Below are 25192 nucleotides of genomic sequence, written 5' to 3' on the forward strand. Positions count from 1 at the left end.
CCGTGTGTGTCGGCGCCTGCTCGGCCGTAAACACGTCGGCGTCTCAGTGTGAAGTTATCCCGCAGTCACGTGACCCGTGCTGAGGATCAGGGGCTCGTGTCAGCAGGTCACCTCTCGACAGACCATCTCTAAATCTGAACACTGGCAGGTTTTATGTCCTGCTGCTGCTGCCGTACTCCAGTGTCTGCGTGTGTGTGTGTGTGTGTGTGTGAGTGTGTGTGAGCATCTGCCTGGTGACAGATGATGCTGCAGAAGAGTCTTTGTGCTTTGCAGCACTTTGTTGGACGATGAATGAAGTTCACACTGAGCAGCTGCTGCATCATAAAGTTCCGAGACACAAACGAGTCAGTGAGTAAAAACCTTCTGGTTCTGGTTTTCACCTCGGTCTGACTTTATGTGGCTGGTGTCAACGTGTTGGTTCAAACTCAGCAGATGGACCGGGTCCCGCTGTGAGTCTGACCCACAGTGTCTAAGTGTTTTTAGCTGAGAGCTCCGCCCACAGTGAACCTCCTGAGCCAGAACCAAAAACCAAACTGCAACATCTGGACACAGATGTTGATCCAGCCAAAAACAGCTGCAGAGCACCGAGATCACAGCTGTTTTCCAGGTGTTTCAGTCTCCTGCCATTTTAGCCTCATCTGTTTGTTCTATTGCAGGTATTAGTATTATACACACAGTACGTCTACACAGTACACACAGTACACCTACACAGTACACACAGTACACACATGGTACTGAAGCTTGGATGATAACTGAGGCTTTCTCTGACCCCTCCAGGACCCGGCCTACGCCTCCTTCCTCTTCGATAAGCTCCAGCGCCTCCAGCTGCCTCGCCGCCATCATGCTCCCGTCGACGCCCGATGTGACGTCTGTGGTGCCTCCTTCCAGCAGCTGAGACGCCGCGCTCTGCGTCGTGCTCTGGGCGTCGGCAGAGAGATGACACCTCGCCCTGCCGCCCCTGGTGTCCCCCCGAGTACCAGCCCAATACCCTCAGCCCTGGAGAGCAGCTGGGTGGGTGGCGAGCTGCCGGTGAAGCAACAGAGATGGTCATATGAGGAGCGGCAGCAGGAGGGCGGAGCTTCTTGGGGATGGGGCGGAGTTCAGAGCACCTACCTGGGTGGGGGCGGAGCCAAAGGGCTGGCCACGGTCACACCCCTCCCTGCAAACACACAGCACTACCTGGAGGGCGTGTGGAGGGTGTCGGGCTGCAGAACTGCATATGCTACGGTAAGCAGGGAGGGACAAAGCACATTGACAGAGTCAAACGGGCCTCGGTTTGGTCCACGGTTTCTAGTGGATCTCTGGTTCTGTCTTTGATAATATCTGTTCAGACCAGGGCAGCAGCCAGATGGTCTGAGTCGATCCAGTTTGAGTTCTGTCAGTGTTTGATCCTTCAGATGAGGTTCAGGTTTCTCAGTTCAGAAAAAACAAATCAGAACCAACCTGGTTCTTCTGCCATCAGGCCACATGACCCAAACTTTCAGCCTGACTCAAACTCAATACATGAATTTAAACTGACCAAAACCAAACTAACTGACCAGAACCAAACTATCTGACTGGAACTGTACTAACTGGACCAAAATAAATCAGTGCTGTCAAACTGAACCAAACCAGTCCACAGAAGCTGATTTACTGTGACTGGTCTGAACTAAACCTATTTCTGATCCATTTTGTCCCGGTCTGTACCGTGGTGCGGGGGCAACCCTGTTACCAGGTCATGTGGGGGCTCAGTATAATAACACATCTAATACCACTCACGGGTTCTACCATAACCCACCGTTACCAGGCCGTGGACCTGAGCCCAGACTGTACCTGAACAAAGACGAGATTGGAAAGGCTCCTGGCAGACTCAGGCCAAAACCTCCACAACAGAAAACACGTTTCCTGCTAATAAAACTATCACCTGAACAATAATTTTGTCAGAATGAATTTCATCATAAAAAAATAGCTGAGCAATAACAGTTATGGAGCATTTAGGCTGATGACCACAGCTAATTAGGTCATGACCTCCTGGTCCGGAGCTTCCTCTGTTAGGGGACGTTTGTGTCTGAACAAATCCTGCAGATAAACCTGATTCTCCAAAAAACCTCAGGTCATTAGTCATTAGTGTCTATGTTTGCAGGGCGAGGGTGCAGGTGAACCTGAAACTAAAGTGAGTCTGTTGTGTCAGGGTCTGACTTCACATGGAGACTACGTGACCACGAAGAGTCCGGACGCCAAACCGGCAGCTCACAGCATCGCCACCCAAACCAGCCAACCGCCGTCTGCAGCCGCCGCCTTCTTCATCAGGTCAGTAGAAGCAGCACTCACCCCCTGTTCAAGCCCTGAAAACTCAAACTGATGGAGAGAAATACCTGAATTAGAAACTCTCGAGAGGTGAGCTTGACACGATAACATTCAGACAAGTGTAATAAAAAATAATAATAATTGTTATTGTGTCTTTATGACACCTCCTTCCTGCCACCTTTGGACTTAAGGTCTGTAACTGCTCAGTTTGTTCTCAGCTGACGATGTGAATCCTCGTGTTCAGGAGTGTTGAAGTCTGTGGTGCCATATTTTCCAATTCACCTGTCTAGGTTAAATACAGGTGTGGGAGTATTAACTTGGATCTGATTAAAACCACTCGCCATATTGAAATTTTCCAATAACCCACAGATATTAAAAAATCTAAATAAAGGAGAAAGAGGAGCAGCAGAACCAGAACACTCAGGTATGAACACACCTGTGCCTTGTGTTATATTTGAGAAATTCACCTGAGGCTCCTCCAGCAGCGCAAACACCTGAGCTCAGTTGAAGCCCTGCAGACCAGACCCAGGGTCCATATTACCCAGATCCACTTCAAAGACTTCCCAGCATGCATCTGTCAGGGGTGGTGAGGGCCGAGAATCGCTCTTCTTTTATCTGAGGAGCTTTGAAGCTTCGATTGGTCTGCAGAGCGCGCACACACATTTACAGAGGTCAGTTTGGTTCAGAGGGTGGAGGTCAGAGGGTGGAGGTCAGAGAGTGGAGGTCAGAGAGTGGGGTGTCAGAGGGTGGAGGTCAGAGGGTGGAGATCAGAGGGTGGAGGTCAGAGAGTGGAGGTCAGAGAGTGGAGATCAGAGTGGGGGTCAGAGGGTGGAGGGTCAGAGGGTGGAGGTCAGAGGGTGGAGATCAGAGTGGAGGTCAGAGGGTGGAGGTCAGAGAGTGGAGGTCAGAGGGTGGAGGTCAGAGAGTGGAGGTCAGAGGGTGGAGATCAGAGTGGAGGTCAGAGAGTGGAGGTCAGAGGGTGGAGGTCAGAGAGTGGAGATCAGAGTGGGGGTCAGAGGGTGGAGGTCAGAGAGTGGAGATCAGAGTGGAGGTCAGAGGGTGGAGGTCAGAGAGTGGAGGTCAGAGGGTGGAGGTCAGAGAGTGGAGATCAGAGTGGAGATCAGAGTGGAGATCAGAGAGTGGAGGTCAGAGTGGAGGTCAGAGAATGGGGGGGTCAGAGGGTGGAGATCAGAGGGTGGAGGTCAGAGAGTGGAGGTCAGAGGGTGGAGGTCAGAGAGTGGAGGTCAGAGGGTGGAGGTCAGAGAGTGGAGGTCAGAGAGTGGAGGTCAGAGGGTGGAGGTCAGAGGGTGGAGGTCAGAGAGTGGAGGTCAGAGAGTGGAGATCAGAGTGGGGGTCAGAGGGTGGAGGTCAGAGTGGAGGTCATAGAGGGGAGGTCAGAGGGTGGAGGTCAGAGAGTGGAGGTCAGAGGGTGGAGGTCAGAGAGTGGAGATCAGAGTGGAGGTCAGAGGGTGGAGGTCAGAGAGTGGAGATCAGAGTGGAGGTCAGAGAGTGGAGGTCAGAGGGTGGAGGTCAGAGAGTGGAGGTCAGAGGGTGGAGGTCAGAGAGTGGAGATCAGAGTGGAGATCAGAGTGGAGATCAGAGAGTGGAGGTCAGAGTGGAGGTCAGAGAATGGGGGGGTCAGAGGGTGGAGGTCAGAGGGTGGTGGTCATAGAGTGGAGATCAGAGTGGAGGTCAGAGGGTGGAGGACAAATGAGGGATGTGGAGCTGTGACACAGTCCGACCACACCGATGACATTATCTGGAAAAGTGAAGACCAGATGACGTCGTCCCTCATCTTCTTCTGGTGGCTCCAGGGTCAAGGGGGGTCAGGGTCCAGGGTGTGGATGTTACGGATGTTACTAAAACCCCAAAGTCAGCTCTGAGTCATAAAAGGTGTTTTTCTAAAGTGTCGTCTGTGAAGAAGCTTCGTTTTGTGAAGCAGCATCAGGTGAGTCTGACCCACAGGTCTGCAGAGAACTGAAGCTCCTGCTTGCCCAGACTCCATCAGCAGGTGGAGGACAGGGTCTAAGTTTAGTCCTGCACATGCTCTGGTCTCTGGCTGATAATTAGCAGCTGGTGACAAACCGGTGTCGGCGTCGGAACAAACCAAGGCGGCGTGGATCTGCTCTGACAGGAAACGTGCTGTTTCACTTTTATTCCCAAACTAAAAAATATAAACAGGAAACAGAACAAACATAAAAACAGGAAACGACCAGAGTTTCATTCATCTCCACCACACACACACACACACACACACACACACACAACACACACAATCACACAAACACAAAACACACACACACACACAGTCTTTGAAGTCCAGTGGGGGGGGGTCTGTAATCTCATGAACTATTCATGCAGCACGTCAAGTGTGTTAGAGAGAGAGAGGAGAATCAAGTGGGACGATCAACAGTGTTTTCACGGCCACTGTTTGTAGACACGGCGAGGAGGCGGAGCCATATGGGGGGGGGGGCAGACGACGGAGGAGAGGGAGGCTGGAGCATCGCCAGTGTTTCCTGGCAACAGCTACAGCAGGAATCCACCCGCTCTTCATTCAATCCCCTTTTATTCTCTGCTGCTCCTCTTCGTCTCTCTCTCCTCCAGTTAGAGGAGGAGGAGGAGCAGGAGGGGGGTGCAGAGGGAAAGCACTGCGATGCTGCAGGAACAGACTGAGGAGCTACAGGAGGGAACAGAGAGGAGGTGGAAAGGTTAAAGAAATGAACCAAAACAGGAAAATTTAAAGGAAAATGTGATGCAGGGAGGAAGAAGAGTCAAAGTCGGAGGAGAGGAGGGAATAGGAGCAGGAGGACCAGCTAAGGAAAGAGCAAGGTACTGCAGGTGGGAGAGGAAAGAAGCAAACTGACAGGAAAAGATAGTTCGGTGATGGGAAGGGGCAGAGAGAGGAGAGACCTAAAGTGTCGTTCTCAGGTGCAGATTTGGTGCAATGCTCGGCTCGAGGATGCTGCTGGACGGAGGGACGGATGTTCTCCAACAGGAGAAAACTGCTGGAAGTGATAGATCAAAGTCAGCTCCTGTGAGGGACGAGACACGAGGACACAGATGGGAGGACGGAAGCAGAGTTTTCTGATGTGAGAAAGATAAAGTGACACGGTCGTCGTTTAGACCCACAGAGTAAAAACTGCAGGATCATTTGGACCAAACTAACTTAGAGAGGACACTGATGGGTGGACCAGCGCTCTGCTGATACGTGAAGAATCAACTTCAAATCATTTGATGATAAACTCCCAACTTCTCTCAGGTAGTTGGTGAGAAAGCAGCTCAAACACGTCATTTATCTCCCAGAGTTCCTACATCTTGGAAGAAATTCATAAAAGAGCCTGAATCCAGCTGAAAAAACCTGCTAACCCTGCTCCCAAATGTCTTCAGTCTTTGGTGACAGTGACTTCACCTAAGAAACATATATTGATCTCCAGTGGAACCACTAACTGATTCTGACCAGATATCTTTGGAAACTTGTTGCTAACATTTGTTTTTGGATGAAACCACAGGACTAAATCTTTTTGTAAACTGTCACACCGTCTCTTCTGGTCAATAAATGGTCTCCGACTCACTTTATCCTGAAATCATCCATTTCCTGAATCCAATTTTCTTGCTGCTCAGCCTCGATGACAGTCGTCAGATTTTGCTTCTTTACAGTCGGGATTATTCTTTTGTTGGAGGAATCTGGTTCCTTATCATGGTCATTGAGGACGAGAACAATTCTGGACCTGGTTCCTCTTCAAGGCGAAGAACGCTGAGCTGATAATGGACTGGAAGGAACTGTGAGTACCAGTGTTTCCTGTCAGTGCTTCATTCAGGCTTCTGTACTGTAGAGGACTAGTTATGAGGAGCAAAGGGAGCGTTAACTTTAATGTTGGGTGTAAAACTCTTTTCTTTCTCATCTGAAACTGGAGTTGAAACAGGTGTCTGGTCTGTTCCTCTCATTTGTTATGTGCCAGGTTTACAAACTACCTGCAGGAAATAGACCTAACCCAGTCCAACATGGCAGAGGCTCTCACCTGCAGCTGGAGTTATATTTCTGCAGGCTGCGTGTAGGCGAGCTTGAGTGAGGTTATTTAGAAACGACCAGGTGCTTTTATATTTGTAACTCACATACTGAGGCTTGTTTCTATTCAAACCTGACAGGAGCTGAATAAAAGTCAGGTTAGGTCTTGGAGGGCACTGGTTCCACCTTCACCCATAACTCCACTGCTGGGGAGGATCTGTAAGGATCCTGCAGAACTGCACCCTGCACAGTGGAGACACTGACTGGGAGCTTGTTAGTGTTAATAACAGTTTTGCATGTTGATGTAAACACTTTAATCATCTCCAGCTGATTTCTGATTGTGCTGGTGTCATGACTCAGCCCGGTGCTGGAACTGTAGGTTCTTATTCAGTAACTGTTCAAATGAGGCCACCCAGTATCACTAGCACTATGACATTGGGTCTACTGTACATAAAGCGTGTCCACATACTTGTGGCCAGTGTCATGTGAGAGAGGCTCTCTCTTTAAATCAGCCCAGCATGAGTTCACCTCGCAGTGCTGCAGTTTGTCAGTGGCTGAAACAGTTAAACAGCAGATTCCCACAGGCTGCGCTCCGTCCTGCATGGAGGCTGTAATTACACACTCTGCTCTGATTGGACTCAGCGAGCAGGATGGAGGGATGAAGAGGACGAGTGCAGGGACACTCTTCTTCTCTAACGATGGCAGAGCTGAGTTTGAGCCCCACCGACCCCCACACTGATCCAACACTCCTCCTCCTCTGATATTTCTGTCCTCAGAACTGAGTTAATTTCACCCAAACTTTAAATTAAAGACTTCACTGCACCACTCTGGGCTGGTTGGAACAAACCCGCACAGGGATCTATTTTTTGCATCATGCAGCAGGAAGTGGTTTTGCAGGTTTTTAGGAAGGTTTGGCATGTTCATGAGTCTGCACAAAGCCTGTAATCAGCCTGGGAAATGAAACACACTTGGTGCTGCACGCTGGTTTTGTCCTATTTTCTCTTTACTTTTCAGTTTAATTAAGTGTTTTCTGAGCAGGTTCAGGAGGAAGTGATGTTGACTGTTCAGATTCAAACTGAATCTTTGTGTCTGATGGATTCTCTCTTCAGGGCGGCTCAGAAGCTGAGTCTGTCCCGCAGGAAGAAGTCCCAGCCTGGGCCCACATCCTCAGCCACTGAGGCCCGAGAGCCCCTGTTGTACACTGGAGGTTTCGCTGGAGCCCTGCAGCTCTCCCCGCCCCCCATCCCACCATGCCTCCTCCGAGCTGGGTCCAAGGTCAAGGACACTCCAGGGATAGGGAAGGTAAGATGCCAAGATCAGAATCCAGACTACCTGGTTCTCAGGCTGCTGGGATCTCATGATTCCAGTATGCCAGACCAGTAGGGCTGGAGGGCGTAAGGGAAGGGGGGTACGGCAGAGTCACATTTGAGAATGAAGGGGACACCAAACCAGGATTTGTGTTTCCGGGTCTGTGGCCTGAAGTCCGATACAGGCTGCAGAGAGGAAGTCAGTCAGTCTGTCAATCAGTTAGTCAGTTTGTTAATCGGTCAGTAAATCTGTTACAGCCTGGTTTTATTGTTGGTCTCCTCCCCCCAACGACCAAAGGTCAAATCTTTATTTCTGTTATTTCTTATTTCTTCTTCTTGAGTTTAACTGTTGGTAGAAAACAGGAACCTGACTTGAAAGTGTTTCAGCGGATCAGAACTTCAGCAGCTCTGATCCTCGTCTCGCTGCTCATTTACATTCAGAGCTGCTGAACGACCTGCAGTTAATGAAGAGCTACAGTGGAGGTTAATAAATTGAATGAGTCCTTTTCTGGACTCTGGCTGCTCTGCGTGGGCGACTGCTTCAGCTGGAATGAAGCAGCTCTTGCTGTTTCAGAACAGAAGCCCAGGGCTGCAGAGACCTGGTAAATAAGCTGTATGGTTGTTGCTGAAATAGTCTCGACCATAAAGAGAATCCTGATCCTGCAGACTGTGACTGCAAAGTCCGTCCTGCTGAATCTGCTTCCTGCCGGCAGCTGCAGTGATGATTCGCTCTGCTGGCTCGCAGCACATACGCTTTAAAAACTGCTGCATCTCAGACTGTTATTGACTTTAAACCTGACCCCCCAGGAGCACCATGACAGACCGATAAAGACTGATCAGTCGCACAAACACAACACGCTGCTGCACGTCAAATGTAGCTGGTTCGAGTCCCAGCTCTGAGAAAAGTCCAAACAACCAGAGTTCCTGCAAATATCTGCCAAAGAGCATGATGGGATGCAACAGTTGTAGAAACTGAAACCACTGAAAGTGAAATATGGAAAAGAATTAAAGTTATATTTTTGAAACAGCCTGTCTGCAGGATTCCCTGATTTAAATGCAACAGAGGAAATCCGATGATGTGGACTTCCTGTCTGTCTCCAGGTCAGAGTGATGGTCCGGATCTGTTCCGTCCACAGCAGCGAGTCCTCCGAGTCCATGTCGTTCCTGAAGGTCGACAGCAGGAAGAAGCAGCTCACTCTCTGTGAGACAGCGACCGGAGGACACGCCACCTCCACCCAGAGGCGGTCCTTGGCCTCTGCACCAAAGACCTTCACCTTTGACGCCATTTTCTCCCAGGATGCCTCACAGGTGAGACCGGACCTAATGACCTCATGATCATAATCTGATCAAGATAATCAATAACAGCCTCACTGTCCTCAGGTACTTTTCCCATCAGGATAAAGTGAATGTATATGGAAATATGAAAATTCAGGGCACACCAACAGTTTGAGCTCTTCATCAGAACATTGTCACCTGTGCAGGTTTTTCCCAGAGACAGACGACAGGTGTAGCTGGATCTGAGTGAGTTTCCCATCAGTCAGTGTCTGCTGTGAGCCCGAACGTCAGACTTCTGAAAACACGCTCAGAGACAGTCTGTTTTTAACTGCTGCTGCAAAATTCAGATGCAACCAAAGTTCTGTTTTTGTGCTGTACCATATATCCTGCAGTATCAGATCCAGGTATCTGATCATAAGGTAAAGAGTGTAACATGGACCACCCTGACAGGGAACTTCATTGAAACTGAAGGCCAACAGGGTAAACAGAATTGTGACGTGACGTGACGTGACTCAGGCTCAGGAATATCTCACACATCCCAGTGGACAGTGATCTGTAATTTGACTGGTTGATTCTAAGCGACTCTTCGCCCTGATAGGCTGAGGTGTGTTCGGGGACGGTGGCGGAGGTCATCCAGTCGGTGTTGAACGGAGCCGATGGCTGCATCTTCTGCTTTGGACACGCCAACCTGGGTAAGTATACAACACACACACACACACACTTTGCTTAAATGTTTTTTTACAAGTCATCATCAGTCACTGTAGACCCCGCCCCCTCCAGGTAAGACCTACACCATGATTGGCCAGGACTGCTCCACCCAGAGTCTGGGCGTGGCTCCGACAGCCATCTCCTGGCTCTTCAAGGTGATTGACGAGCGGAAAGAAAAGGCTGGAGCTGGTTTCTCCGTCGGGGTGTCGGCTGTGGAGATCTCCGGCCGGGAGGAGACGCTCAGCGACCTCCTGTCCAAACTGTCCTCCTCCTCTGGGGGCCACCAGGAGGCCCCGGGCCCCGCGGTGTCACTGAGAGAAGACCCCATCTGTGGATCCCAGGTTGGCTGAGGGAAAACTCCTCCCTCTGAAATCATCTCTGTCCTTCATCTTGCCCCCTTTCCTTCTCTTCACCTCACCAGCAGAGTAGCAAGCAGCAAACAGATTTTCAAAATAACAGCATGTCTGTTTTCCTCTGTCATCATTTTTCTTTTCAAACTGGATGAAAAAAAAACATTTGCAAATCTTTCTAACGTTTTTCAGGCTTTTAACTTCATTTTGATAAGTAACACATGTGACATCAGCTAACATAACAGAAAATAACACAATATAATGCGACATCAACTTACTGGAGCACAGCAAAGCCACTGACTGAGAAGGGTTTTTGTTTTTAGAGAGATTTGTCAACACTTTTATAAAAACAAGTTTACGTATTCGCTCAAAAGATGTTTTATCTTCTTTTAGGTTTCAGAGGTTTTTATAACCCAGGTGGGGACTTGTTGAGGATGTCTGCTGAAAACTGGGACATCTGAGTATTTTTCTGACATTTTCTCAGCTTCCTCTTCCTCAAATCTCCTCATCTCCTCTCCTTGTCTCCGTCCCTCCTCTTCACCCTGGTGACTTCAACTGTCCACAACTGTCCAATTAATCCTGACCTCCTTCCTCATTCTTCTTCTGTCAGTTTTATCTCCCTGAGCTGCTCCTCTCACTTTTTATCTCCTGTCACTTTAATTTTCTTTCTCCATTTTTCCTCCTCCATGCAGACGTTTTTTGCCTTTATCAAACCTCATTCTGTCTTTGAGCTGTTACCGTTCTCTTTACTTTAACTCCTCAGTCACCTTTTTCTTCAGAAATGCAAACGGATGGTGTTTGACTCATTCTGACAGTGAGTCTTCAGCACAAACACATTTACACAGAGTTAATATGAATTAACTACGTCTCATGTGGTGATTTGTCAGCGATGATGGTGCTGGATACACATGAGAAGCTACAACCTGAACCCAGTCCTACACCCAGTGGAGCTTGGATGAGTTCTCCACTTGTTTCCCATGTTTCATTATCTCTGTGTGTCTCCACCAGCTGCAGAACCAGACAGAGCTACGGGCAAACAACGCAGAGCAGGCAGCGTTTTTCCTGGACGCGGCTCTGGCAGCGAGGAGAAGCAGCCGGATGCCAGGCGACCAGGAGGCCCGGAGGAACTCGCACTTCCTGTTTACCCTGCACCTGTACCAGGAGAGACTGAACAAGAGCAACAAGGCAGCAGGTCAGAGACATGAGGATTCTGATGTTTGTGACCGTTCGCTCTTCAACGGTTTATCCAACAGCAGAAAAGACGAACAGCGTCAGAAAACGTCTCGTTCTTAGATTCAAAGCTTCAAAAAGCCTGTGGACAAACTGTTTCAATTACAAATTCAAAAAGAAAAACCTTTTGAATTCAATCCTGCTTTGATTCTGGCTTCTCTGTAGCCACAGCAGCTGAGGATTATGGGTATAGTAGTGGGACTGATTTGTCAGAAACAAGAAGAGACTTCACTTACCCTGTAAAATGACTGGTCTCTAATGATCCCAGTGAAGTTCATCTTTTTTATTTCTTTGGGTTAAACTGTGAGAAAGTCCAACTAAGCCGCAGTGAACAGATGTGCAGAGTTTATAACCCTCAGCCTCATGAAGAAACAGCAGGTTATTGATGCTGACCCCTCAGGCAAGAATTAAACCCACCGTTAGCGATGAGGCAGCTGTGAAACCTGGCAGCTCTGTTAGCGACCAGCTCTTTTTCCCTCTGCTATTCATTTCCAAAAGCGTAGCTGCTAATTAGCTTCATGCGGAGCTGCCGACACGCTCAACATTAACAAGCAGAGAGGCTGCACTAACACCACCTCCACCCACGTCTACCTGTGACAGCACAGATATCTCCACACCTATTAGCGTTTCACTGCTGCTTCGTCCATGCCTGGAATAAATCTGCATGGCTAATGAGGCCTGAAGGCTCTGGGCCCTGCAGTGGTTACAGACCGGCGGGTACAAAACTGTACACTCAGCTGCTCTCAGCACTTTTTAAATCTTGATGATGCAGGCAGTTGAAGCCATCATTTCTCCGCTTTAATGAAATGAGCCAGCAGTTAGAATGAGCAGGGAGATGTCAGACTGATACTGAGCTGAATATTTATCAGAGACGCTCGGAAAAATCCTGGTATCACGAAAGAGAAAGGGAGTGTATATACAGTATGCAAACATTTAAATATTTGATTATTAATATTTGATTTGATGGTTAAAAACTCAACGTGACTGAGAAGACTGAGTCTGTCTTTAATACCAACAAATCACATGTACCTGAGAACCTGCTGGTCCTGACTTGAACCTTTATGTCTTAATGTCGGCTCTGGACTCAACAGCATCAACCTGGGCCTTCAAAAACACTAAATCTGTCAATCAACGTAGACTCTCGCTTGACAAGTCAGAAAAGCTTTGCCTGCATTGACCTGAGACCAGTTGGATTCTAACTTCAGACTTTGGACTTGATTTGTTTTGGAAATTAGCTGCCCAAAGTGGGTAATTTGACTCTGAGGACTTGTCTCTGTGCCTGCTCCTGTTTTGGGACTTGACTCTTGACTTTGGACTTGCATGAGCACCTGTGAGACCTTAATCAGGGATTTTAATCAACCTTTTCTAAGCTGCCCCTGAACCAAGAAATTCAAGAAAACATTTAGCTGTTTCTTGTCTCTGCTGCTGCTTGTTGCTCATAACTCTTATTATTCATTTTCGCATTAGTTCTTTGCTCCTGCAGTGAATTCAGTGGATCCACTGAGCAGAGTCACTGGACTGGATTTGCAGTGTGATATCTCTCATACAGCCCAGACTCCACAGACATTTGATCACATTTAAACGATGCATAGATTTGTAACAGCAGCGGCTGTACAAGGTTGTGCTCATGAAGAGCAGAAGAAGGAGAGTAACTATTTTGGCCTTTTTTGATAAATTACTTTGAAAAGTCTATCTATTATTAAAACTGATTGATTCATTGATTGCTCTTCTGTCTATAACAGAACAGATTTATTGACTTACGTTTTACCATTGCAGCAGGTTGTCGGCAGCAAACATCATCTCCCTCTGTTTTCAGTGTCTGGTCGCAGTCGCCTCCACCTCCTGGACTTGGGGAGCTGTGAGACGGACATCAGCAGGACCAGAGAGGGAGGGGGGGGGCAGTGTCTGTCTCTGTCTGCGTTGGGAAACGTCGTCCTCGCCCTCGCCAACGGGGCCAAGCACGTTCCCTACAGGTACAAGAGCTCACTCTGCATTTTAATGAACTGAGCGGGGTCAAAGGTCACGGAGCCCGTACGTCCCTGTGAGGACAAAGAAGTGAGGGAGAGGCATAAGAAGCAGGCAGACAGACTATAATGTATTTTTAATGAGTTTCAGTGGATCTGAAATGGTTGATTAGGCTGATGAATAAATCACTTTAATTGATATTCAGTCCTCTGGGTGTTTGTTATGCAGATGGATTGTTTTGTCAAGTCATTATTCTCAGGGTTAGATTAGATTTTCTCCCCCTTTTCACTCCAGTTGAGCTGTTTGTCTTCTGGGCTGTTGTCGTCCTCTCATCATGTTTCACTTCCATCTGATTTTCTGCTTATTTAAAATTTATGCAGTAAAGACAGTGAAATAATTGTTTTTTTTCCTTCATTGAAACAGTCCTGCTTTCAGCCACATTAAATGTGTGTTCAGACAAAAAGCAAAATGAATTTTTACCTATAGTCACTGGTGCTAATGGACCATTGCTGATAATTTGCCCCGAACACTCAGCCCAGCCCCTAAATTTTGTTTTATATGCTGTGTGAACACAGAGTCCAAAAATCAGGAGCTTCCAGGCCAGAGTCTTTGTGACTGCTGGAGAGTTAAAGGGTTCAGGAGTAATATCTGCCATCAACATTACACCATCAGGGGCTGTCTGTGTCCAGAAATCTCACCTCTTAGTCCAAAGACCACAACTAAAGAAAAAGAGGAATTAACGAACAGACATCGAATGTGAAAAGTCCATACAGGCTCCTTGTTAGGGTCCATCCGTTTCACATGAAGGACCTGATGAGAACACACATTTCATTTCACAAATTTCCGTCTCACAGCTTAATAGAAATAATTGAGTCTAATCAGTGGACGTTGTGAGGATGTTCAGACGGGCCAGAAAAGGCACCAAACTAATAATTTTGGAGCTCAGGCAGACGCAGGATCTCAGCTGTTCAGATTAAAGGCACAAGAAAGACCATGGAGTGTAGTATTTTAATTAATTATACGATCATTAATGCAGTTCTCTGGGTCTTTTCAAAAGCAGGATTTCATGGACAGATCACTGCACTTCTGACTGCAGATCACATGTGGCGTGTAGTTCAAAGTGAGCTTCATTAATGTGACATGAGAGATCGTTCCTTTTCCTTTTTGCCCAACTGTTGCGTGGTGTAATGATGGTTCCTGGGATCCCGCGGGGTTTCTCAGCCTGGGCTACGTCTCTGCTCTTTTTTTGACTGGCGATGGGTTTTGTTTCTTGATGTATTATTCAGGGACAGCAAGCTCACCATGCTGCTCAGTGAGTCCCTGGGCAACATCAACTGCCGAACCACCATGATCGGCCACATCTCCGACTCCCCAGCGAACTACATGGAGACGCTGACCACAGTGCAACTGGCCTCCCGCATCCACCGCATGAGGAAGAAGAAGTCCAAGGTGCTTCATCTTTTATTTCCGCAGCTCAGTGCAGCTGAGGATCTCTGTGACAGTTTGGGAAAGATCAGATACTGGTTGGTCACCTGAACTGAACCAGTTTGGTGACTTATTTGCCACTTATTCCAGTAAGAATTAAAGAAATCTGTTACTGCATATGTGGCTTCTTGTCTAGTTGGATTATATTTGTTTCTGCAATAGTTCCTGTTCAACTGCAGTGGAAGGAGTTTGTTCATATCATTTAAAATGTCTTATTCTTACAGCAGATTTCAGCAGAATAAAAACAAAACATATATGGACAACCCTACATGTCAAATGTGAAGGGAGATCTAAAACAGTGGGACCCATTCTGGAGCAATGTCCTTTAAAATTTATTGATTTCCTTTGTACTCAAATTTGCAAATAAATGCTGCAGTACAGGCTGAATTACAGGGAGATGACATTTAATTTCATGGAGCAAAAATACTTCAAGTTAAATACTGACTATTTAGTGGAGAGGACAGTGTAGAGTGTGGAAGAAACACGGGAATGACAAATTTATAACACAGAAGCTAATTAAAACAATAAAGGAACAGTAACTGGTGGGCGGGTTAACTGGTTGTTAAATAAGTTCAAATTCAGGGGCTTAAACAGGCTGCTCCGGGACTTACTGAGACTTTGGACACTAGATCTGAGGCTGGTCCCAGTAAAAATATTCCAGTCCATCATCTAAACCTGTAAGATCAGATCAGTGTCATGGTCAAACTTCAGGGAGCTTTTTCTACCCTGATGTGACAGATCATCGATATTGATCTGTGGTGATGTAAGGTCAGCTTTTGCTCTCATTAGTCAGACAAGCTGTACTTACACGTTATAGATTGGAAGACTCGTATGGGAACATGAGCTACAAGTTTATACATCTCCTTCACATTAGTTTTAATCCACAGTCTGCATGTTCACCTCACCCTGGTGACTCCAGAATGAATTGTAGTTCAGGTGGCTTTGGTATGTTAATTCTGTGGTATTTGTTTTTTTAACTGCAGTGCACCTCCAGCTCATCTGGAGGGGACAGTTCCTGTGAAGAAGGCCCATCCCGTCGCCCTCCTCATCTCCGACCCTTCCAACCCCGCACCGTGGCCCTCGACCCAGACACGCCTCTACTGCTGTCCAGCGATCCGGACTATTCGTCTAGCAGTGAACACTCCTGTGACACCGTCATCTACGTCGGGCCTGGAGGAGCATCCATCTCGGACAGAGAGCTTAGCGACAACGAGGGACCACCCTCCTTTGTTCCCATTATCCCCTCATTGAACAAAAAGCGAGTCAAAGATGTGCCCAGGTCTGATGGAGACCACTTCAAGTGCAACACCTTTGCAGAGCTGCAGGAAAGACTTGACTGTATTGATGGAAGCGAGGGCCCAGCCACGTTCAGCAGAGAGGGGAAAACAGCACAAACAGTAGCATTTAGGACTCAAACTGGAGCTACAAATCCCACAGATGTGTTGTCCCCATCTAAACCTGATAAGAACTCGTCCCAAGGGATCTTAGAAATCACAGCAAACATATGCACAGGAAAACCTGATCAGGATCTGCCCACATCAACTGGCAGGATCATGTCCAAAAGGACAAGTGGAGATGGTGAAAAACTTTCAGCCATTCCTTTTCAGCCATGTGTGGTGAAGCCCAATGGGAGTTTTCCCCAGGACTTAGAGCCTGTGGTGCGTGAGAAAGTTTATCCCAAAGAAGGTGTACTCAAGCCATCAGTCTCACCATCCTTACCCAGGACCACGTCTCAGCCTGGGGAGGTTGTTCGTAGGACTCCCCCAGTGGGTATGAGTCAACAGTCACTGAAAGGCCAACTGCTGGGCTCACCTCATATCGAAAGGGCCCTCCATACAAGCAGATACTCCATGGAGGGCAACAATCTTGAGGAAGCTCTGCCAGTAAGATGCCTTGACATGGAATTTCTGCGGACAGTTACACTGCAGCAGCCTGTAGAGCTGAATGGGGAGGATCAGCTTGTGTTCACAGTTGTAGAGGAGCTTCCATATGGCCTTGTCCCAAACAACGGCCGCCCAAAAACCCTCCTTGGCTTCAGCAGTGACAACTCTCTGCGGGCCTCCACTTCTAGCTCTCACCCTGTCAGCATCATCAGCAGTATTAACGATGAGTATGATGCTTACACATCTCAACCTGGAGCCGTGGGACCTGGAGATGCTGCTGGCGCCGACACCCAGGAGAAGATTTCCAGACATGGGAACAAGCAGTCATCTGCTGGCTCATGGCCAAGTGAAGGGAGTGTTGATTCAGCTGAAAGTAAATGCACTCATCCAACAAGGAGGCTTTACCTAAGGATCAAAACCATCACCACAGAGAACGCATCAACCCTGGCCTCGCCCGAGCTATTTCATAAGCAGACATCTTTACACCATGGCATCAACAGTTCCCTGAATGACAGCGGCATTTGTTTCTCAGAACTGGACAGCGACCCTGCTACTCTAAGCAAACTTCCTTTTACCAAGAGCCCTCTCCTCCGAGACTCATCCAATGCCTCTGTCAAAGATTGTCCCAAAGTGAAGGCCAAAACTTTGAACTCTTCAATGTCAGCCCCATTCCCCCACCATGCCACTCATTCTAGTCTTCCACGGAAAACAAAGCCAACCTCATCTGCATCTGTGGGCTCCGGTAGACAGGATGGCAGACATGGTGACTTTTTGCTTCAGGGAGGCAGTCACTTTGATGCCAGAGAGGTTGAGCTTCTCTCTGCAGGTAAGCCATCAAGAAGTGGCACGAGGCCTGGAGGGCACAGTAACAGTGTACCTCGGCCACCAAAGGTCCAAATGTTACCTTCAGCTCAGCGAACTGTGGATGGTTGTGAGAAGTCCAGTAGCAAGAGAGCAGATACCTTCATCAAGTTGCCACAACTTATCCGAGGTGCAACAACTCTAGGAACTCTTTCTTCCCCACAAAGTTCTGAATCAAAATGGGGCCATGAAAATACTTCAATGACAAGTACACTGAGGTTTGCATCTTTGGGAAAAAGGTCAAATGGCCAAAAAAGCAGCACCTACAAGAACGGAAACATCTCTTCTCTCACTCCACCTGTCAGACAGTCCAGCCAAGAACAAAAGACAAAGACTACCCTATCCCCAAGTGCCTTAAAAACAAGCAGTGACTTTGGAAGGTCTGCATTTCCTAAAACATCAAGCTCAGAGGAAGAGGTCAACACCAGGCTCCGAGCAGATTCATTCAGCTACAGGACATCCAGTTTAAAAACTGAACACAGTTCTGAAAGGACATTTTCAAGCTTAAAGACACGAGGAGCCAAAGCAGATTCTTCCAGGTACTATGGGAGTGTAATGTCTCTGGAGAGATGTGACAGTCAAACAGCAGCTGGGTACAAGCCTGAGCTACAGTGGGAGAACAGCGGTGCTACTTTAAGAGGTAACAGCAGAGCCAATCGATCAGTGCCGAGACTTGGGGTTCCAGTCTCCACCTCTACACCTGCTTCCTCACAGGTCTCTCCTGGTGTCTTTGCAATTTCAAACAAAATGGTTCAAGTCAGAGATAGCAGCACACCACAAGCGTTACTTTCTGGTGGATTAAAGGTTCGGACTCTGTCTACCAGTAGTTCCAAGACCCTGAGTTCCTCAAAGCCTCTGGATACTGCAGCTGGATGCAACACCAGCCTACTTCCAACCAGTAAGTCCCCTGCTCGCTCCAGTACAGGTGCCAAGGCAGGAAGAGGTACCATCATGGGCACAAGACACGCCATCAGCAGGGCAGCTAATGGTCGGGTTAGTGAGCTAGCGGCTGGAAGCCCAAGGAAAAAGCTCAGCAGTGGGCCTGGCCTGACAGGAAACAATGGTACTGACAGTGGGACCAGTAGCGTCAGTGGATCGCCAATCAACACACCGCTGCCATCACCTTACAGCAAGATCACGGCACCCCGAAGGCCCCAGCGCTACAGCAGCGGGCACGGCAGTGACAACAGCAGCATCCTTAGTGGGGAGCTTCCCCCCGCGATGGGCCGCACAGCCCTGTTTTACCACAGTGGGGGGAGCAGCGGCTATGAGAGTATGATCCGGGACAGCGAGACCACCGGCAGCACCTCTTCAGCGCACGACTCCATGAGCGAGAGTGGAGTATCCTCATCCAACAAAAGCAAAGTTTCTAAATCACCCAAGAAAAGAGGGAATGGTGAGTCCTCACACCAAAGACAGAGAAGTAAGGAATAAACACTCCACACATGGGAATCTTTTAATAATACTAATATATATATCCTGCTCCAGCTATTATGTCTGCTCAAAGGTCATATTTTTATAAACTGTGAATGAACAAGAACCAACAGGATCATTGAGTCAATACTCAGAAGGCTGTATGTATTTTTCAGCCTATTTAATTATTGAAATGAGGTTTTAAATCAAACCTAACTGCAAAAGTTTAATGCTCAAACTCAACAACTATTTCTGAATGTACTGATGGAAAAAGTCTGAGTCATAAAACTTGTGACTTCGGGAGGAAATTTACATATTTTTTGTCTTTTCCATCCGTCACATTGTGCTAAGAAGAATGAAAGCGACTGTTCATGACAGTATTTCCATGAACCAGAATTACTGTGGTGGCTTCTCTCCCCCATGGAATCATATTTATCTCAAAAATCCACGTGCATGCACATTATGTGGGGCAGTCATAGTGTATTCTGCCTCATAGCAGCTGATTGTGATTCATGGCAGCAGCGACGTACAGGTCAGGCAGCCTGATGCATACACAATCAGTGCTCGTGTGATCTGCCTGCCATCAGTCTGGGGATCTTGGATTGTTTCTGCCTCATGAATACTTCATGAACCTGCAGCAATTCCCAGTGTACAATCCAACTCCAATTATCACCCACACAGCCTCCTCCTCATCCAATACACCCCACTCCAAAGCATAAACACCCCCTCACACTGGTTCTAAGGCCTCATTTACAGACCCTGGAATAGTTAGACTATCAATAATGGCGTTTGGTTTCAGTGCACGCTGTTGCTTTTGGTTTCATTCTTTATTTACAATTATGACAATCAGCACTCTGACACCCGTGTGTACAGTCATTAATATGATGGAGATCTTCAGACTGACAGCAGTGCTGTTAAAACCTTATCAGCAGAACAAAGGAGCCCTAAACAGATTGAGAACACGAGGCTAATTAGAAATAATGAGCAGCGTCTTTACACCTGCCTGTCACCTGTTTATCAGACCAAATATAAATCTACTTCAGAGATCTGGACAAAACAAATCATGTTCTGTCATGTTTGTAATGCAGCTTGTGCTTTTCATGAATCTATGAACCCAGACTTCAGTTAGAACTATGCTCCGCAGGAACCCAGAATATACCAAAAGACTTGTGTCTTCATTTATCTAAACTAACTTGTTGGTAATCTCTTGTTCCTTAGTCCGTTTTTTTAAGAACCAGTATTTGACCGGCAGTCAACCAACACTGGATTTTAAAGTGTTTTTTACTTTGGTCAGGATTCCTGCGGCGACGGCTGATCCCAGCTCCCCTCCCCGACACCTCCTCTCTGAGCAGGAAGGTGGGGGGTCAGTGGGTGGATCTGCCGCCTGTGGGGGGCACCATAAAGGAGCCCTTTGAGATAAAGGTGTACGAGATTGACGACTTGGAGCGTCTGCAGAGGAGGAGGGCGGTGGTGATGGGGTCAGAGGTGAGTCAGACTCCAGCTGCTCCGTTTTCTGTTTAGGGTGATGTTAAATATGTCGTTGGTCAAAAAAAAGCACGAAACATCGGGCCTCATCCTCGTCAGCAGAATTCTTCTCAACTTACAAGAGACAGTTTTAGTCACCAACTCTCTCTCACATAAAAATGAAGGTTAAACATAACTTGTCAAACAAGTCGTGTACAGAGTCCGACTTTCTACTTGCCCTAGCTGGGTTAACAATGAGTCAGAGTCGTGTCTGAACTGGCTTTTTAGATGCGAGTGATGGCTGGAGCAGGAGGAGCAGGGCTGCAGTGATGAACAGGGTTGGCCTCGGCTGCTCGGGCTTTACAGCTGCAGCTTCTCTCTGTGTTAACGGGTCATTAACCTTCAGCTGCCGACAGCAGAAAAGTGTGTCAAGGCAAAGACATTAATTTGGCTGGAATGAGCTCTGATTTATTTTCTATTAGAGGAAGATGATCTGCACTTCATCTTCAGACTGTGAGGTTTCTGATTAATATTCTGTCCTCTGTCTTCTCTCTGCAGCCGTTCCACGATGTAGAAAAGGTGAGTTATTTTTTTTGGGAATGTAGTTCCCCTGTTAATTTTGTCTCCCGCTGGCTCCTAATTAAATCCAGCAGTGGACACAGGCTGTAGTGTCCGGGTAGGTTAGCAGCTCCTCGCTCCACTTGTGGTAATCCCCCCCCCCGGCCTGTGGAAACTGGCCTGGCTTCGTTAGGAACTGTCTGTAGGTTGGTGCTATATTTGAGTGTTTGGCTGTTTGGTCCTCAGGGTCTTCTCTACTTTAACGCCCGACTGAGGATGCTGGAGAAGAGGCAGCAACTGCTCCGAGAGCTGAAGTGCAAACACGAGAGGCTGAAGGTGGAGCTGGAAGAGGCCAAGAGTCGGCTGATGCTCCACCCGAACAAATGGAGCGGAGAGTGTGAGTACAGAAACACTGAGAAGCCTGTTAAATCACTGTTTGCTTTCAAAATCCTTACAAAAAGAAACTTTTTCTTCTCGAGACACAGACTGACTGAAAGATAATGGGAACAGTTGGTGTTTAGAGCTTGTTTCTTTATTTACATGCTAGACATTTGTTTCCTGTGAAAATTCCCCCTCTCCGACTAAGGATGGAGCTGAATAACTGGAAACTAGATTTAAACTGGACACTGATTTCATTCTGAGGTTGGAGTGACACGCTGCTGAGGTCAGAGGTCAAGCAGCTGTCCACCCCCACATCTGTTAACCTGATTTTCTTTCTGTGAGGGAGTTTTTATTACACAATGGTTAGAATCTGTTCGGTGGAAACATGCCAGTGTGGGATTATCACATTGTCAGACCAGTCAGGTCATAAAGTGGTTTTGATAAACTTTATTCCACACTCAGACTTTGTTGTACTGATGCCACTGTTGAATTCAAAGTTCAGCCTGATATGTAGCCACATATCAGAAAGTCAGTCCGTGTACTATACGTTTAAATGGAATTACGTCGCCAGATGAAGCAGCAGGTCTTCATGAACGTGGCTCCTGCGTCTTGGTGATGGAGCTGGGTGACCTGCGGTGGATGGAGAGAGCTAGCTGCTAACACACCATCCAGCTGGGACCAGCTGGCGGCACGCTAACACAGGCCAATAACTGCAGCTATAAACATAAATGCAGCATCTGGTTTGTGTTTGTGTTCAGCTGGGAGAAACACGAAGACTTCAGCTAAAACAGTGTGAACGAACAGATGCCTCAGATGTTTCTTGTTGCCTTTACACTTTCACATTTCACAGATTTGTGATGTGAGCAGGATGCAGTGTTGACAGGAGTGAATGGGAACACATCTTGTGTCTGAAATTGATTTCACTTCTTCACAGACTGTTTGGTTCAGTCTGTGCTCAGAGCTGATCCACTTTTGTCTGCAGTGTATTAGACTCCTGAGCAGATTCAGCCGCCTCCTCTGTCATCACACAGCACAAAGGCAAACGAGAGCACAGAGCAGCTCCTGACCCCAATCACACAAAGTGGACAAGCACAGTGGGTTTTGGCAGCCGAGCCTCCGCAGCTCAGCTCACTTCATTACGCTGCTATTTCTGGATCCTCTGGACAAAACAACAGCTCGGGGTGCTCTGGGGGAGCTTCTTTGGAGAGGAGACAAACTGCAAAGACAAACAGGCCCCAGGTGGAAGAGATTATGTTTCCTTTGTTTTACTATTTCTCCGTTAGCAGCACAAAATCTCAGGTCACCTTGAAGAAAAGACTGCAGGAAGCAGATACATCCTGACATCAGCAGCTGCAGGAGGCTCGTGGTCACAGCTCATAAATCCCCACCTTCTTCCCCTCATGTCACAGCCGAGATAAAGAGCGTTCAGGTCGACCTCCATCACTATATCCCAGCATGCCGTGCCCAATCTCTCATAATATCCTGTCAACATACATACAAACCTGCTTCTGTCAGTTAAGAGGACATGACACTGATGTACCTGAGTTCCCTGGAGACTGAAGAGAGACTGACTCAACGCAGACAGACAGAAGCTCAAATAAGCAGTTTCACTTTCCATCTACTCATTACTGTCCCACAAATACAAGGAATCCATTAATGTTAACTGATTTCCTGTTGCACTGTAAATACACTCGAGGAACTACTGAGGCTCAGAATCTCAACATGGTTTTCACTCTGGTCTTCATATATACACATTTATTGTTACGCTGACATTTTAAACTGCATGATTGTAAACAAGCCAAGAAGTACTTTCACCTGTAATAAGTCAAGGATCTAGCTGGGGAGTAAATATTATTTCCACCAATGGCCTTTCATAGATTTGTCTATTCTGCAAACAGGATCTGTAAATGTGTTCATAGTGAATGAACTGATCCACTTTGTTGTCCTTGTCTTTAACACTAGCCCCTCTGTCTCTGTTCTCCCTCCAGTTGACGTGGACCAGGACCTGGACCAGGAGTCCCAGGAGTACCTGGAGGCTCTGGCTCAGGCCACGGCGGAGCTGGAGTATTGCGTCAACCTCTGCAAGTCCCGCGTCATGATGGAGACCTGCTTCGACATCACCGTGACCACAGCCGCCACCGTACAGGGAGGACAGCAGGAGGTGGAGGTTTGATTCAAGGACGGACCAACGTGGGTTGTTGACGTGATTCAGTGTGACTTCCACTTCCTGAGGATCTTATTATCTTTGAAGTCCCGCCACAATAAACACCAGAAATCCATTAAGAACCCAAAGGAAACAGAGGCTGCAGAACTTCATTCAGAATCCTGGTGTTTTTAAATTACTTTTTATGGCTTTGCCTTCAGCCAATGATTCCCTTGACATGAACAGGCAGTAAAACAGATCCATGCAGCAGGATGACAACAGAAAACACTGAGGTCATTCATAACAGTGAACAGCTCTACTCATTCATTTACAGTAAACTGTGAAACGAAGAGTCTGAGCTGCAGACGGAACAAATTAAAACTGGATTAACACGTGTGACAGACTAAAAGGATTTCTGAAGAAAATCTGGACTGTTTGACCGAGTTTGACCGAGTACAGAGGGACGCTTGTTCTGTCTGGACACATTTGATGACAGCAGATCAACGAACGGCTGGTCCGGGGTCAGATTAGCAAAGATAAACAGATCTCAAAAGGATGAAAGCTCTGGAAGTGCCTTTTGCTTCATTTTCTAATTTAATGCTTTAAATATTATTTTATTTATTATGGTTTTCTATTTATTGTTTTTATAAGTACTGATCTTAAAAACAAACGATTAATATATTTGTTATGCAAACAGATGATGACTTCGGGGTAGACAACGTGTTTACATGATTAAACAGTAGCTTTAAATTCTTTACAAGAAAAAAAGGAGGAGAAGAGCAATGGTGTTATTGCAAACCTCAGTCTTTCATCCTAATTGTTTCACTGATTCAGAGTTTGTCTCAGATTAGACGTCTGTGACTTCATCATTATCTCTACATACACTTAGATCAAATACGATGCTCCTCGTCTCTGCAGAACCTCATTCAGAATCCTGGTGCTTTTAGGTTTTCTACAGTGACAGCTGTCTGTACATCCTGTTACTTTATATCTGTGTTCATGCATTTTTATAACAGCCTGCTGTGTCTTCAGAAAGTTGCTGTCACATCTTCTCTGACCTCACCTGACCTCACCTGTTGGCGTTTACACATCCTCAGGCTCTTTTTGCATTTGTTGCATAAAACATTTTGCTCGTGATTTTAATATGTGATGTTTCGCAGAGAAAAAAGGAGTTTTGCCAAATACAGTCTTTAAAGTGACGTTGTCCGGATGATGTGTGACTTAAATCCTGACTTTTTAAATTTTCTTTTGTACTGTACAGTTTTCTAATTATTTGTAAAAAGAAAAGGATGGAAATGTACAGAATCAATGGCTTGCCTAGTGTCATACATATTAATAAAGATAAAGAGTTTTGGTTGAATCACACACAGTGTTTTATCATAATTACACATTTAATGAGCTCACTTCAGAAAACACTTCCAGTAATTTGACTGACTCATTTCCATTTCTGCCTTCACATAAAAAATGTAAATATCCAGCAGACATAACTTTCTTGGACAGGGCAGGTTTAGCAGGTACCCACCATTCCAAAAGAACAAGACCCCTCTGAAAGAGACATGTTTCCCGGTATCTCTTTTTTGTGTTTGTTCAGTGTGTTTGTTTGTGGCCACTTTGCTTTTGTGTCTGTAGAAGTTGTGCGTCTGTAGTTATTTTGCTCCTCTTTGCTTTGTGCCTCTGTTTTGTTGTCTGTCTCTCTGCAAGAGTTTCACCGTAGCAGTGTATGTGTCCTTTGATTTTCTTCTCTTCAGTATCAGCAGTGAGTATTTCTGCTGTTCCCTGGTCCTTAAATGTGTTGAATCCTGATGATATTTCTTTGCTGACATTTGTCTGTTTCACTCCTCCTGAGTCGCATCACTTCAAAAACATAACATTTCAGG

At 46.9% G+C, this 25192-nt stretch overlaps 1 protein-coding gene across 2 annotated transcripts; it reads left to right on the plus strand.

The window, feature by feature from the left end:
- The first annotated feature begins 577 nt into the window (after nucleotides 1–577).
- LOC113131244 (kinesin-like protein KIF26A) lies at nucleotides 578–24593 on the plus strand. Of its 2 annotated transcripts, XM_026308301.1 has the most exons (15): nucleotides 578–656; nucleotides 778–1227; nucleotides 2171–2289; nucleotides 7402–7594; nucleotides 8701–8907; nucleotides 9473–9566; nucleotides 9655–9923; nucleotides 10941–11124; nucleotides 12979–13135; nucleotides 14414–14576; nucleotides 15596–18752; nucleotides 20064–20254; nucleotides 20792–20812; nucleotides 21038–21188; nucleotides 23161–24593. In XM_026308301.1, the coding sequence occupies exons 2-15, from the start codon at nucleotides 937–939 to the stop codon at nucleotides 23343–23345; spliced, it is 5382 nt and encodes a 1793-aa protein (XP_026164086.1). In that variant the 5' UTR covers nucleotides 578–656; nucleotides 778–936; the 3' UTR covers nucleotides 23346–24593. The 2 variants fall into 2 exon arrangements, with proteins under 2 accessions (XP_026164086.1, XP_026164087.1); XM_026308302.1 differs by lacking the exons at nucleotides 578–656; nucleotides 778–1227; nucleotides 2171–2289 and adding an exon at nucleotides 5952–6068.
- Nucleotides 24594–25192: the final 599 nt, after the last annotated feature.

This window comes from Mastacembelus armatus, unplaced genomic scaffold (genome assembly GCF_900324485.2).
Source record: "Mastacembelus armatus unplaced genomic scaffold, fMasArm1.2, whole genome shotgun sequence".
NCBI classification, from domain to species: Eukaryota; Metazoa; Chordata; class Actinopteri; order Synbranchiformes; family Mastacembelidae; genus Mastacembelus; species Mastacembelus armatus.